The sequence below is a fragment of the Bombina bombina genome, chromosome 2, assembly GCF_027579735.1.
Source record: "Bombina bombina isolate aBomBom1 chromosome 2, aBomBom1.pri, whole genome shotgun sequence".
NCBI classification, from domain to species: domain Eukaryota; kingdom Metazoa; phylum Chordata; class Amphibia; order Anura; family Bombinatoridae; genus Bombina; species Bombina bombina.
This window is the reverse complement of record NC_069500.1, coordinates 669866735-669882452: the sequence shown is the minus strand read 5'-3', so window position 1 is coordinate 669882452 and position 15718 is coordinate 669866735. Positions and strand designations below refer to the sequence as shown.

General features: G+C 40.4%; 1 protein-coding gene across 1 annotated transcript in view; it reads right to left on the bottom strand.

Annotated features, from left to right (window-relative positions):
* Positions 1-15718, bottom strand: part of RIGI (RNA sensor RIG-I) — a 149645-nt gene that overhangs the window by 50443 nt on the left and 83484 nt on the right. The window contains exons 11-14 of the mRNA XM_053702627.1: positions 15454-15616; positions 7007-7111; positions 5622-5779; positions 2491-2626 (exon numbers count right to left, since the gene is read on the bottom strand). Of these exons, the coding sequence (XP_053558602.1) occupies positions 2491-2626; positions 5622-5779; positions 7007-7111; positions 15454-15616 (562 nt within the window). The remainder of the gene's footprint in view (positions 1-2490; positions 2627-5621; positions 5780-7006; positions 7112-15453; positions 15617-15718) is intronic.

Genomic DNA, 15718 nt, shown 5'->3' with positions numbered 1-15718 from the left:
ATCAGCCGACCAAGATTTCAACCAAAGCGCTCTGCGCGCCACAATAGCAAACCCAGAATTCTTAGCCGCTAACCTAGCCAATTGCAAAGTGGCGTCTAGAGTGAAAGAATTAGCCAATTTGAGAGCATTGATTCTGTCCATAATCTCCTCATAAGGAGGAGAATCACTATCGAGCACCTTTATCAGTTCATCAAACCAGAAATATGCAGCTGTAGTGACAGGGACAATGCATGAAATGGGTTGTAGAAGGTAACCCTGCTGAACAAACATCTTTTTAAGCAAACCTTCTAATTTTTTATCCATAGGATCTTTGAAAGCACAACTATCCTCTATGGGTATAGTGGTGCGTTTGTTTAAAGTAGAAACCGCTCCCTCGACCTTGGGGACTGACTGCCATAAGTCCTTTCTGGGGTCGACCATAGGAAACAATTTTTTAAATATGGGGGGAGGGACGAAAGGAATACCGGGCCTTTCCCATTCTTTATTAACAATGTCCGCCACCCGCTTGGGTATAGGAAAAGCTTCTGGGAGCCCCGGCACCTCTAGGAACTTGTCCATTTTACATAGTTTCTCTGGGATGACCAACTTTTCACAATCATCCAGAGTGGATAATACCTCCTTAAGCAAAATGCGGAGATGTTCCAACTTAAATTTAAATGTAATCACATCAGATTCAGCCTGATGAGAAATGTTCCCTGAATCAGTAATTTCTCCCTCAGACAAAACCTCCCTGGCCCCCTCAGATTGGGTTAGGGGCCCTTCAGAGATATTAATATCAGCGTCGTCATGCTCTTCAGTAACTAAAACAGAGCAGCCACGCTTACGCTGACAAGGGTTCATTTTGGCTAAAATGTTTTTGACAGAATTATCCATTACAGCCGTTAATTGTTGCATAGTAAGGAGTATTGGCGCGCTAGATGTACTAGGGGCCTCCTGAGTGGGCAAGACTCGTGTAGACGAAGGAGGGAATGATGCAGTACCATGCTTACTCCCCTCACTTGAGGAATCATCTTGGGCATCATTGTCATTATCACATAAATCACATTTATTTAAATGAATAGGAATTCTGGCTTCCCCACATTCAGAACACAGTCTATCTGGTAGTTCAGACATGTTAAACAGGCATAAACTTGATAAGAAAGTACAAAAAACGTTTTAAAATAAAACCGTTACTGTCACTTTAAATTTTAAACTGAACACACTTTATTACTGCAATTGCGAAAAAACATGAAGGAATTGTTCAAAATTCACCAAATTTTCACCACAGTGTCTTAAAGCCTTAAAAATATTGCACACCAAATTTGGAAGCTTTAACCCTTAAAATAACGGAACCGGAGCCGTTTTAAGCTTTAACCCCTTAACAGTCCCTGGTATCTGCTTTGCTGAGACCCAACCAAACCCCAAGGGGAATACGATACCAAATGACGCCTTCAGAAAGTCTTTTCTAAGTATCAGAGCTCCTCTCACATGCGACTGCATGCCATGCCTCTCAAAAACAAGTGCGCCACACCGGCGCGAAAATGAGACTCTGCTTATGCTTTGGGAAAGCCCCTAAGAAATAAGGTGTCTAATACAGTGCCTGCCGATATTATTATATCAAAATACCCAGATAAAATGATTCCTCAAGGCTAAATATGTGTTAATAATGAATCGATTTAGCCCAGAAAAGTCTACAGTCTAAATAAGCCCTTGTGAAGCCCTTATTTACGATCGTAATAAATATGGCTTACCGGATCCCATAGGGAAAATGACAGCTTCCAGCATTACATCGTCTTGTTAGAATGTGTCATACCTCAAGCAGCAAGAGACTGCACACTGTTCCCCCAACTGAAGTTAATTGCTCTCAACAGTCCTGTGTGGAACAGCCATGGATTTTAGTTACGGTTGCTAAAATCATTTTCCTCATACAAACAGAAATCTTCATCTCTTTTCTGTTTCTGAGTAAATAGTACATACCAGCACTATTTCAAAATAACAAACTCTTGATTGAATAATAAAAAACTACAGTTAAACACTAAAAAACTCTAAGCCATCTCCGTGGAGATGTTGCCTGTACAACGGCAAAGAGAATGACTGGGGTAGGCGGAGCCTAGGAGGGATCATGTGACCAGCTTTGCTGGGCTCTTTGCCATTTCCTGTTGGGGAAGAGAATATCCCACAAGTAAGGATGACGCCGTGGACCGGACACACCTATGTTGGAGAAAGCAGTGCCTTTACATTCCGGTCTATGGGGACTGATGTATCCCTGTAAATATATATGTATATGCTCATATACATATATATTTATGTGTTAATATGTGTATAAACACATATTAACACATACATATATATGTATATATTTATAACCTGGATCTAGCCCCAAAGTATCATTAAGATCTTGGTGATGTTAATATTTTAGCTAGGTCACTTCAAGTTTATGAAGCTATTTCTGAAATACAAATGTTTATTTTTATATTTGCTAAGTGATCTTAACAGTTTTATATTACAGACCTTCAAACCTCTTTGTCAGTTGTTGTTCTATCTGGTTATAACTTCCATTTTTGACATTGTAGATAAAGGTTTCCAAATACTCCAAAGCATCCTGGGTTCTTGCATCATCATTGATCATAATAGAGTCATTGTACTTCTGGGGTACAAAAAAATACACCATATCAGTACTTAAAAACAGGTTAAATATTATTTGTTAATCTATGCACTCTTCTTAGAAAATATAATTAAAGGGACACGAAACCCAAACATTTATTTCATGATTTAGGTAGAACATAAGATTTTATTATCAAATTCATTGTCTTGGTATCATTTGTTGAAGGAGCAGCAATGCACTACTAGTTTCTAACTAAACACATGGGTGAGCCAATGACAATCGGTATATATATGCAGCCACCAATCAGCAGCTAGAACATAGGTTCTTTGATGCTCCTGAGCTTTTCTAGATAAAACTTTCAGCAAAGGATAACAAAAGAATGAAGAAAATTAAATAATAGAAGTAAATTGGAAAGTTGTTTAAAGGGACAGTAAACATAGTTTTTTTCATTTCATTTTTCAAAATGCCTCATGCAAATATGACGATCTAGCGGCATTTCACATTTTAAAACTATTTCTAACATTATTAAAATCATCTACTAACCTTACTTACAGGGAGTTAATGCTGACCGCCCAATGCTGGTTATGTCTAGTGATATTTTTCCTATTCTTCATCTTCCTAACCAATCCCCTATGTATCGATCGCGCAGCTCCTTGAGTGTCAGGGACGCGCGATCATTGATTGACAGGGATTTGCTGGAGACATACTGGGCATGCGCATAATGAAGTTACACAGGAACTGTGAAAAATTAAATATTTTTCCTTTTATTTTAAGCATCCAAGGTAAACAATAGGTCCTTTCTTGCATTTTCACATACGATATTACTAAAACAATGAATCACTATACTAAAATAACAGCGATCCAGTATTTACCATTACGCTGTTAATGCGCATGCGCAGTTTGAGTAGCTGGCCAGAAACGCTTAACTGAAAAAAGATTGTGAACGAGCAGTAATGGGAGTTACTGGGGGTGAACTGTTAGCAGAGATAACACTCCCACAGTAGGATTGCCTTGATGGGCGGAGAGTTAGGACTTCCATAACTTTCATTTTTGGTAATTTCTATATGCTATTACTTCGTTTTAAAATATATATATTTTTTTAATATAATAGCTAAGTGCTCAGAAAATTATAGTCTGACAATATGTGATACGTAAAATACCAACATTTACTGACACTTTAAAATTATATTTTCTAAATCACAAAATAATTGTTTTGGGTTTCGTGCCCCTTTAATGTTATGCATTAAATTCTGTAGAGAAAGTATACAGGGAGTGCAGAATTATTAGGCAAGTTGTATTTTTGAGGATTAATTTTATTATTGAACAACAACCATGTTCTCAATGAACCCAAAAAACTCATTAATATCAAAGCTGAATAGTTTTGGAAGAAGTTTTTAGTTTGTTTTTAGTTATAGCTACTTTAGGGGGATATCTGTGTGTGCAGGTGACTATTACTGTGCATAATTATTAGGCAACTTAACAAAAAACAAATATATACCCATTTCAATTATTTATTTTTACTAGTGAAACCAATATAACATCTCAACATTCACAAATATACATTTCTGACATTCAAAAACAAAACAAAAACAAATCAGTGACCAATATAGCCACCTTTCTTTGCAAGGACACTCAAAAGCCTGCCATCCATGGATTCTGTCAGTGTTTTGATCTGTTCACCATCAACATTGCGTGCAGCAGCAACCACAGCCTCCCAGACACTGTTCAGAGAGGTGTACTGTTTTCCCTCCTTGTAAATCTCACATTTGATGATGGACCACAGGTTCTCAATGGGGTTCAGATCAGGTGAACAAGGAGGCCATGTCATTAGATTTTCTTCTTTTATACCCTTTCTTGCCAGCCACGCTGTGGAGTACTTGGACGCGTGTGATGGAGCATTGTCCTGCATGAAAATCATGTTTTTCTTGAAGGATGCAGACTTCTTCCTGTACCACTGCTTGAAGAAGGTGTCTTCCAGAAACTGGCAGTAGGACTGGGAGTTGAGCTTGACTCCATCCTCAACCCGAAAAGGCCCCACAAGCTCATCTTTGATGATACCAGCCCAAACCAGTACTCCACCTCCACCTTGCTGGCGTCTGAGTCGGACTGGAGCTCTCTGCCCTTTACCAATCCAGCCACTGGCCCATCCATCTGGCCCATCAAGACTCACTCTCATTTCATCAGTCCATAAAACCTTAGAAAAATCAGTCTTGAGATATTTCTTGGCCCAGTCTTGACGTTTCAGCTTGTGTGTCTTGTTCAGTGGTGGTCGTCTTTTAGCCTTTCTTACCTTGGCCATGTCTCTGAGTATTGCACACCTTGTGCTTTTGGGCACTCCAGTGATGTTGCAGCTCTGAAATATGGCCAAACTGGTGGCAAGTGGCATCTTGGCAGCTGCACGCTTGACTTTTCTCAGTTCATGGCCAGTTATTTTGCGCCCTGGTTTTTCCACACGCTTCTTGCGACCCTGTTGACTATTTTGAATGAAACGCTTGATTGTTCGATGATCACGCTTCAGAAGCTTTGCAATTTTAAGAGTGCTGTATCCCTCTGCAAGATATCTCACTATTTTTGACTTTTCTGAGCCTGTCAAGTCCTTCTTTTGACCCATTTTGCCAAAGGAAAGGAAGTTGCCTAATAATTATGCACACCTGATATAGGGTGTTGATGTCATTAGACCACACCCCTTCTCATTACAGAGATGCACATGACCTAATATGCTTAATTGGTAGTAGGCTTTCGAGCCTATACAGCTTGGAGTAAGACAACATGCATAAAGAGGATGATGTGGTCAAAATACTCATTTGCCTAATAATTCTGCACACAGTGTATATAGTTTATTTATAAAGGATATATACCAACATGATAACTTCTCTTCTTATATAATACTTTCTAGAATTAAACAGTAATAACAAGAAAGCTCCAAAGCTCTTAATCTAATATGGCTCAAGCCCATTTAAAAAAAAAAAAGAACAGCTCTGAAATAAACCATTAGCGAGATTGTAAGAAGTAATGAAGGGAACTAGTAGTGTCGTACCCTTAAATGGTTAGTAAAGGTAAACATGGCGCTGCATATGCGCCTCTCTTCCTCTTTGTTCTCCATTTGTAAAAGACGGCATTTCTGCTGGACACCAACAATCCACTGCTCATACAACTGAGTCCCAAAGCCCCGATTCTGATTATTTGAAATAGAATCTGAAAAACAAGGAGGTGAATAAGATCAGCAGCTACTGCCTGGCAACATCTCCGCTACTAGCCTGACTGCCGGTTTGTAATGAAATTAAGCACTGAGAATAGTATGATGAAGGTAGCAAGAGCAGCATAAAGTTATTGCCTCCATGAGGGGGAGGGTGCTTGTGGGCTACCTCATATGCTACTACCTATTCACACTTTATTTTGCTTAAATCCCCCTTTCTTCCTCCCTTATACATCACCTTGACCTTCAGAGATGTAGAAAAGGCACAACACTGCATACATAGGGCAGCTGGGTATTGCAGTAACGATCTGCACCTCCCCCAGAGCTACTACAGCTAGCAAGACTTGTGTCTAGGGCAGCGCATATAAACGGCACCAGTCATCTAGAGTGCCTTGCCATTTACTAATACTGTGCTGTGTGTGACTCTCCCATATAGTCCCTGCTTTATATAGCATTTACTAGGTGTCAACAGAGACATAAAAAAGAGGAACAGAAGAGTTGGAAAAGAAAGGTCAAGTTAAGAGTCAGTTACGAATATCTTAAGGGCACAGCAAAAATCAGTGCATCTTTGAATAAGATACCGAAACATGCTATTAAAGGGATATGAAACCGACATTTTTTCGGTTATGATTCAGATAGAGCATGCAATTTCAAGCAACTTTCTAATTTACTCCTATTATCAAATTCTGATTTGTTCTCTTGGTATCTTTATTTGAAAAAGCAAGAATGTAATCTTAGGAGCCAGCCCATTTTTGGTTCAGAACCCTGGGAAGCACTTGATGATTGGTGGCTACATTTAAAATTGATAATAGGAGTACATTAGAAAGTTGCTTAAAATTGCATGCTCTATTTAAATCATGAAAGAAAGAAATTGTGTTTCATATCCCTTTAAGAGTATTTTAAAAGTATTCTTAAAAAAAAAAAGACTTCACCTGAATCTGCACATGACCCAACCTGTCAAACAAATGCCACTACAGGTAGCAAACTCTGAGCTATAATTCAAAACAACTGGCAATAAAAATATAAATAAAAAATAAGGTTTAATTTGTTCACTACAACCAAACAAAATCTACAGAAACAGTTTTACCTTGATAAGTTCTGTCAATTTATGTTGGCCTTTGTATAATATGTTATTGATTTTAATGTAGTATTTATTTTACCATTTTTATTTCAGACATGTAATACTAATGGCCACGTGAAAGCAACAAGGTCTAATATCTTCTTACCAAGGTCTGGGTAAACCTCTTTAGCCATTTCTTCGGTCTCCATCATTATTGTTGACATGATATCCTTAAATGGGTCTGTCCCACGAGGAGATACCTCTTTGATAGCTAGTGAAAATAAATGAGAATAGAATTTGTCAGCAGTGCACAAGAAGCATATAAAAAAGTATAAAGTTGAACTATACAGAACAATATTAGGTAGAAATTAGAGGAAAATTCAGCTTTCAGATGAAGGTGGTTTCAAAATCTGTCTTAGGGAACACAAATAAAAGCACAGCTAATTCTTCGTCAATGGTGATTTTTTTTAAGATTACTGTAGTCATTTATTTTCTTTGTTTACTCTAAAGCAAGGTATTTGTATTTCATTGTATAGATTTCAGTTTATTAAACAAACAAACATGTTCCTGCCCTAAAAAAACAATTGTTATTCTTGTCATGTGTGCAGAGGCACGTCCCTCTCCACCAATAAACCAGATACAGTTGTCTTTACCAGCCAGTGGGGGTTACAAGGAAGACCCAAATCACTATTGCAGTATTTGTTTCAATTTGAATTTAAACAACTTTTATTTAACATTTTTTTCTGGGGAAAATTCTGATATCTTTTTTTTTTGTTGCTATAGTGTACATTTAAGTTCACACCTGGCACAGTTACCCAACAAATATTTGGAAAAAAAGTAAAGCGGTAGAGTTCTGTGAATGCAGAAGTCCACGTTGATCACAATAATCATGCAATTTTTACTAAGACTCTCTACCTTCACCAGCTTCTACTGCTTATTCTATGAAGTTGATTCACTAAAGAATGAATAAATGAGTGAGTGTCAGTGAATCAGCTGTATTGGCGAAGTTGGGGAGGCTACATAGGCTTCTTAATGAATTTCACAAAGTGGGTGCAAGGCAGTGGGCCTCACTAGCTTCACCAATTTATATGTTATTCAGATGAGTGATCTTTAGTGAATCAGCTGCAAATGTATGAACTGATGAAGCTTATGATTTGGAATAGACTGAAGAGTGCGTTTAGTGAGTATTGCTTACTATGTATTATATTTATGTTAAATGTACACATAGGATATGTAAAGGATTGGAAACTTTTCATGATTCCATGCATAAATAATTAAAGGGACAGTCAAGTCCAAAATAAACTTTCATGATTCAAATAGGGCATGTAATTTTAAACAACTTTCCAATTTACTTTTATCACCAAGTTTGCTTTGTTCTCTTGGTATTCTTAGTTGAAAGTCAAACCTAGGCAGGCTCATATGCTAATTTCTTAGACCTTGAAGGCCACCCTTTATGTGGATGCATTTTGACAGTTTTTCACCGCTAGAGGGCATTAGTTCATGTGTGTCTATTAGATAACATTGAGCGCACGCACGTGAAGTTACCTAGGAGTCAGCACTGATTGGCTAAATTGCAAGTCTGTCAAAAGAACTGAAATAAGGGGGCAGTCTGCAGAGGCTTAGATACACGGTAATTACAGAGGTAAAAAGTGTATTAATATAACTGTGTTGGTTATGCAAAACTGGGAAATGGGTAATAAAGGGATTATCTATCTTTTTAAACAACAAAAATTCTGGTGTTGACAATGTATTAGCAGTTCGTATTAAAATTTTGCTTTTATAGAACACATATAATTGCAGGCCAGCTTAGGCCTTGGAAATTAGGCTTTGTTTATGTCCCTGTTCAGTGTGTGACAATATAGGCCTTCAGTATTGCATAGGACTACGAGAAACTAACTTATGACTAATTAATAACAGAATTTATGTTTACCTGATAAATTACTTTCTCCAACGGTGTGTCCGGTCCACGGCGTCATCCTTACTTGTGGGATATTCTCTTCCCCAACAGGAAATGGCAAAGAGCCCAGCAAAGCTGGTCACATGATCCCTCCTAGGCTCCGCCTACCCCAGTCATTCGACCGACGTTAAGGAGGAATATTTGCATAGGAGAAACCATATGATACCGTGGTGACTGTAGTTAAAGAAAATAAAATATCAGACCTGATTAAAAAACCAGGGCGGGCCGTGGACCGGACACACCGTTGGAGAAAGTAATTTATCAGGTAAACATAAATTCTGTTTTCTCCAACATAGGTGTGTCCGGACCACGGCGTCATCCTTACTTGTGGGAACCAATACCAAAGCTTTAGGACACGGATGAAGGGAGGGAGCAAATCAGGTCACCTAAATGGAAGGCACCACGGTTTGCAAAACCTTTCTCCCAAAAATAGCCTCAGAAGAAGCAAAAGTATCAAACTTGTAAAATTTGGTAAAAGTGTGCAGTGAAGACCAAGTCGCTGCCCTACATATCTGATCAACAGAAGCCTCGTTCTTGAAGGCCCATGTGGAAGCCACAGCCCTAGTGGAATGAGCTGTGATTCTTTCGGGAGGCTGCCGTCCGGCAGTCTCGTAAGCCAATCTGATGATGCTTTTAATCCAAAAAGAGAGAGAGGTAGAAGTTGCTTTTTGACCTCTCCTTTTACCGGAATAAACAACAAACAAGGAAGATGTTTGTCTAAAATCCTTTGTAGCATCTAAATAGAATTTTAGAGCGCGAACAACATCCAAATTGTGCAACAAACGTTCCTTCTTCGAAACTGGTTTCGGACACAGAGAAGGTACGATAATCTCCTGGTTAATGTTTTTGTTAGAAACAACTTTTGGAAGAAAACCAGGTTTAGTACGTAAAACCACCTTATCTGCATGGAACACCAGATAAGGAGGAGAACACTGCAGAGCAGATAATTCTGAAACTCTTCGAGCAGAAGAAATTGCAACCAAAAACAAAACTTTCCAAGATAATAACTTAATATCAACGGAATGTAAGGGTTCAAACGGAACCCCCTGAAGAACTGTAAGAACTAAGTTGAGACTCCAAGGAGGAGTCAAAGGTTTGTAAACAGGCTTGATTCTGACCAGAGCCTGAACAAAGGCTTGAACATCTGGCACAACTGCCAGCTTTTTGTGAAGTAACACAGACAAGGCAGAAATCTGTCCCTTCAGGGAACTTGCAGATAATCCTTTTTCCAATCCTTCTTGAAGGAAGTATAGAATCTTAGGAATCTTAACCTTGTCCCAAGGGAATCCTTTAGATTCACACCAACAGATATATTTTTTCCAAATTTTGTGGTAAATCTTTCTAGTTACAGGATTTCTGGCCTGAACAAGAGTATCGATAACAGAATCTGAGAACCCTCGCTTCGATAAGATCAAGCGTTCAATCTCCAAGCAGTCAGCTGGAGTGAGACCAGATTCGGATGCTCGAACGGACCCTGAACAAGAAGGTCTCATCTCAAAGGTAGCTTCCATGGTGGAGCCGATGACATATTCACCAGATCTGCATACCAAGTCCTGCGTGGCCACGCAGGAGCTATCAAGATCACCGACGCCCTCTCCTGATTGATCCTGGCTACCAGCCTGGGGATGAGAGGAAACGGCGGGAACACATAAGCTAGTTTGAAGGTCCAAGGTGCTACTAGTGCATCCACTAGAGCCGCCTTGGGATCCCTGGATCTGGACCCGTAGCAAGGAACTTTGAAGTTCTGACGAGAGGCCATCAGATCCATGTCTGGAATGCCCCACAGTTGAGTGACTTGGGCAAAGATTTCCGGATGGAGTTCCCACTCCCCCGGATGCAATGTCTGACGACTCAGAAAATCCGCTTCCCAATTTTCCACTCCTGGGATGTGGATAGCAGACAGGTGGCAGGAGTGAGACTCCGCCCATAGAATGATTTTGGTCACTTCTTCCATCGCTAGGGAACTCCTTGTTCCCCCCTGATGGTTGATGTACGCAACAGTTGTCATGTTGTCTGATTGAAACCGTATGAACTTGGCCCTCGCTAGCTGAGGCCAAACTTTGAGAGCATTGAATATCGCTCTCAGTTCCAGAATATTTATCGGTAGAAGAGATTCTTCCCGAGACCAAAGACCCTGAGCTTTCAGGGATCCCCAGACCGCGCCCCAGCCCATCAGACTGGCGTCGGTCGTGACAATGACCCACTCTGGTCTGCGGAAGGTCATCCCTTGTGACAGGTTGTCCAGGGACAGCCACCAACGGAGTGAGTCTCTGGTCCTCTGATTTACTTGTATCTTCGGAGACAAGTCTGTATAGTCCCCATTCCACTGACTGAGCATGCACAGTTGTAATGGTCTTAGATGAATGCGCGCAAAAGGAACTATGTCCATTGCCGCTACCATCAAACCTATCACTTCCATGCACTGCGCTATGGAAGGAAGAGGAACGGAATGAAGTATCCGACAAGAGTCTAGAAGCTTTGTTTTTCTGGCTTCTGTCAGAAAAATCCTCATTTCTAAGGAGTCTATTATTGTTCCCAAGAAGGGAACCCTTGTTGACGGAGATAGAGAACTCTTTTCCACGTTCACTTTCCATCCGTGAGATCTGAGAAAGGCCAGGACAATGTCCGTGTGAGCCTTTGCTTGAGGAAGGGACGACGCTTGAATCAGAATGTCGTCCAAGTAAGGTACTACGGCAATGCCCCTTGGTCTTAGCACAGCTAGAAGGGACCCTAGTACCTTTGTGAAAATCCTTGGAGCAGTGGCTAATCCGAAAGGAAGCGCCACAAACTGGTAATGCTTGTCCAGGAATGCGAACCTTAGGAACCGATGATGTTCCTTGTGGATAGGAATATGTAGATACGCATCCTTTAAATCCACCGTGGTCATGAATTGACCTTCCTGGATGGAAGGAAGAATTGTTCGAATGGTTTCCATCTTGAACGATGGAACCTTGAGAAACTTGTTTAAGATCTTGAGATCTAAGATTGGTCTGAACGTTCCCTCTTTTTTGGGAACTATGAACAGATTGGAGTAGAACCCCATCCCTTGTTCTCCTAATGGAACAGGATGAATCACTCCCATTTTTAACAGGTCTTCTACACAATGTAAGAATGCCTGTCTTTTTATGTGGTCTGAAGACAACTGAGACCTGTGGAACCTCCCCCTTGGGGGAAGCCCCTTGAACTCCAGAAAATAACCTTGGGAGACTATTTCTAGCGCCCAAGGATCCAGAACATCTCTTGCCCAAGCCTGAGCGAAGAGAGAGAGTCTGCCCCCCACCAGATCCGGTCCCGGATCGGGGGCCAACATTTCATGCTGTCTTGGTAGCAGTGGCAGGTTTCTTGGCCTGCTTTCCCTTGTTCCAGCCTTGCATTGGTCTCCAAGCTGGCTTGGCTTGAGAAGAATTACCCTCTTGCTTAGAGGACGTAGCACTTTGGGCTGGTCCGTTTCTACGAAAGGGACGAAAATTAGGTTTATTTTTTGCCTTGAAAGGCCGATCCTGAGGAAGGGCGTGGCCCTTACCCCCAGTGATATCAGAGATAATCTCTTTCAAGTCAGGGCCAAACAGCGTTTTCCCCTTGAAAGGAATGTTAAGTAGCTTGTTCTTGGAAGACGCATCAGCTGACCAAGATTTCAACCAAAGCGCTCTGCGCGCCACAATAGCAAACCCAGAGTTCTTAGCCGCTAACCTAGCCAATTGCAAAGTGGCGTCTAAGGTGAAAGAATTAGCCAATTTGAGAGCATTGATTCTGTCCATAATCTCCTCATAAGGAGGAGAATCACTATCGACCGCCTTTACCAGCTCATCGAACCAGAAACACGCGGCTGTAGCGACAGGGACAATGCATGAAATTGGTTGTAGAAGGTAACCCTGCTGAACAAACATCTTTTTAAGTAAACCTTCTAATTTTTTATCCATAGGATCTTTGAAAGCACAACTATCTTCTATGGGTATAGTGGTGCGTTTGTTTAAGGTGGAAACCGCTCCCTCGACCTTGGGGACTGTCTGCCATAAGTCCTTTCTGGGGTCGACCATAGGAAACAATTTTTTAAATATGGGGGGAGGGACGAAAGGAATACCGGGCCTTTCCCATTCTTTATTTACAATGTCCGCCACCCGCTTGGGTATAGGAAAAGCTTCTGGGAGCCCCGGGACCTCTAGGAACTTGTCCATTTTACATAGTTTCTCTGGGATGACCAACTTGTCACAATCATCCAGAGTGGATAATACCTCCTTAAGCAGAATGCGGAGATGTTCCAACTTAAATTTAAACGTAATCACATCAGGTTCAGCTTGTTGAGAAATGTTCCCTGAATCAGTAATTTCTCCCTCAGACAAAACCTCCCTGGCCCCATCAGACTGGTTTAGGGGCCCTTCAGAACCATTATTATCAGCGTCGTCATGCTCTTCAGTATCTAAAACAGAGCAGTCGTGCTTACGCTGATAAGTGTTCATTTTGGCTAAAATGTTTTTGACAGAATTATCCATTACAGCCGTTAATTGTTGCATAGTAAGGAGTATTGGCGCGCTAGATGTACTAGGGGCCTCCTGAGTGGGCAAGACTCGTGTAGACGAAGGAGGGAATGATGCAGTACCATGCTTACTCCCCTCACTTGAGGAATCATCTTGGGCATCATTGTCATTGTCACATAAATCACATTTATTTAAATGAGAAGGAACTCTGGCTTCCCCACATTCAGAACACAGTCTATCTGGTAGTTCAGACATGTTAAACAGGCATAAACTTGATAACAAAGTACAAAAAACGTTTTAAAATAAAACCGTTACTGTCACTTTAAATTTTAAACTGAACACACTTTATTACTGCAATTGCGAAAAAATATGAAGGAATTGTTCAAAATTCACCAAAATCTCACCACAGTGTCTTAAAGCCTTAAAAGTATTGCACACCAAATTTGGAAGCTTTAACCCTTAAAATAACGGAACCGGAGCCGTTTTTAACTTTAACCCCTTTACAGTCCCTGGTATCTGCTTTGCTGAGACCCAACCAAGCCCAAAGGGGAATACGATACCAAATGACGCCTTCAGAAAGTCTTTTCTAAGTATCAGAGCTCCTCACACATGCGACTGCATGTCATGCCTCTCAAAAACAAGTGCGCAACACCGGCGCGAAAATGAGGCTCTGCCTATGATTTGGGAAAGCCCCTAAAGAATAAGGTGTCTAAAACAGTGCCTGCCGATATAATCTTATCAAAATACCCAGATTAAATGATTCCTCAAGGCTAAATATGTGTTAATAATGAATCGATTTAGCCCAGAAAAAGTCTACAGTCTTAATAAGCCCTTGTGAAGCCCTTATTTACTATCTTAATAAACATGGCTTACCGGATCCCATAGGGAAAATGACAGCTTCCAGCATTACATCGTCTTGTAAGAATGTGTCATACCTCAAGCAGCAAGAGACTGCTCACTGTTCCCCCAACTGAAGTTAATTGCTCTCAACAGTCCTGTGTGGAACAGCCATGGATTTTAGTAACGGTTGCTAAAATCATTTTCCTCATACAAACAGAAATCTTCATCTCTTTTCTGTTTCTGAGTAAATAGTACATACCAGCACTATTTTAAAATAACAAACTCTTGATTGAATAATAAAAACTACAGTTAAACACTAAAAAACTCTAAGCCATCTCCGTGGAGATGTTGCCTGTACAACGGCAAAGAGAATGACTGGGGTAGGCGGAGCCTAGGAGGGATCATGTGACCAGCTTTGCTGGGCTCTTTGCCATTTCCTGTTGGGGAAGAGAATATCCCACAAGTAAGGATGACGCCGTGGACCGGACACACCTATGTTGGAGAAATAATGTTTTTAAACAATTGGCAGGAAAGTAGCTACATCACTGCTTGTTAATATATTGTTCAGAGTCTTGTAATAAAAAGTTAGTTCTGTAATTCTGTGGAAGGGGGACAAAGAGCTCCGGGCAAGTCACAACAGGTAGAGAGAGATGCAGACTGAAAGTTTGGTTCAGGGTTGCTTTTTGGTTATCATCACAGTGTTGAACATGGATTGTCCCTGTTGAGCTAAGACTAGGCTGAACATCTTCTACAAAGTGTTTGTCACCTGATGAGATGGAGTTCCCTCTGTGTGTGATGACTGTTACCTTCTTCCCTACCAGTGTATGCCATCTTTATCAACTAAAAAGCTATTAATAATCAAATCTAAGTATTGCCCAATGTATCATCCTTGCTGTGTTTAGCATAAGATGTCAATAAAAGTTATCTATTTCACACATTTCCTGTGTCCTCCCTTTATTCAGTACTAATAGTTACCTTAGGGCTCTCCCTGATGCAAACAAGATATCTGACCCATAACTAATAAGTAAGAATGGTTAACACAAATAAGACTGATATTTTCTCAAAACTGGCGTATAGATGTTTGGGTGTGGTCTTGATCTATTGTATAGGAATCCATAAATAATATATATGTTACAGTAAAGAGTTATTTATTGGAATTGTTCAATTAGGGCATCACAGACTTTGCTGGGGGACAAAATTAATGGTGCAACAGTTACCTATTAAGAACTATCATATTGGTTAATTAAAATGCACTGCCAATTACAGCACATGAAGTGAAGCAGAGAGCTTTATTGCAGTATGTCTGAATGGGAAAAAGAGCATACACTGTAAATGTCTTACATTTCTCCGGTTTGTAAACCACTTTCTGTAAGTCATCCAGGTGTTCTTTGACAGTAGATATCACTTCAGTGTCAAGGCTGGCACATAGCTTACTGATATAAATCATAGCTTCTTCCACTGATTTTGACTTCCCAGTTCCCACTGATGCGGTTAATCCAATGATCTATATATAAATAATTTAATATGTTGAGGAATTAAATGTCAAATCAAGCGATCTCACTGTTCTTTTCACAGCGCTGTTAGACATTTATTACACCAGGAATTA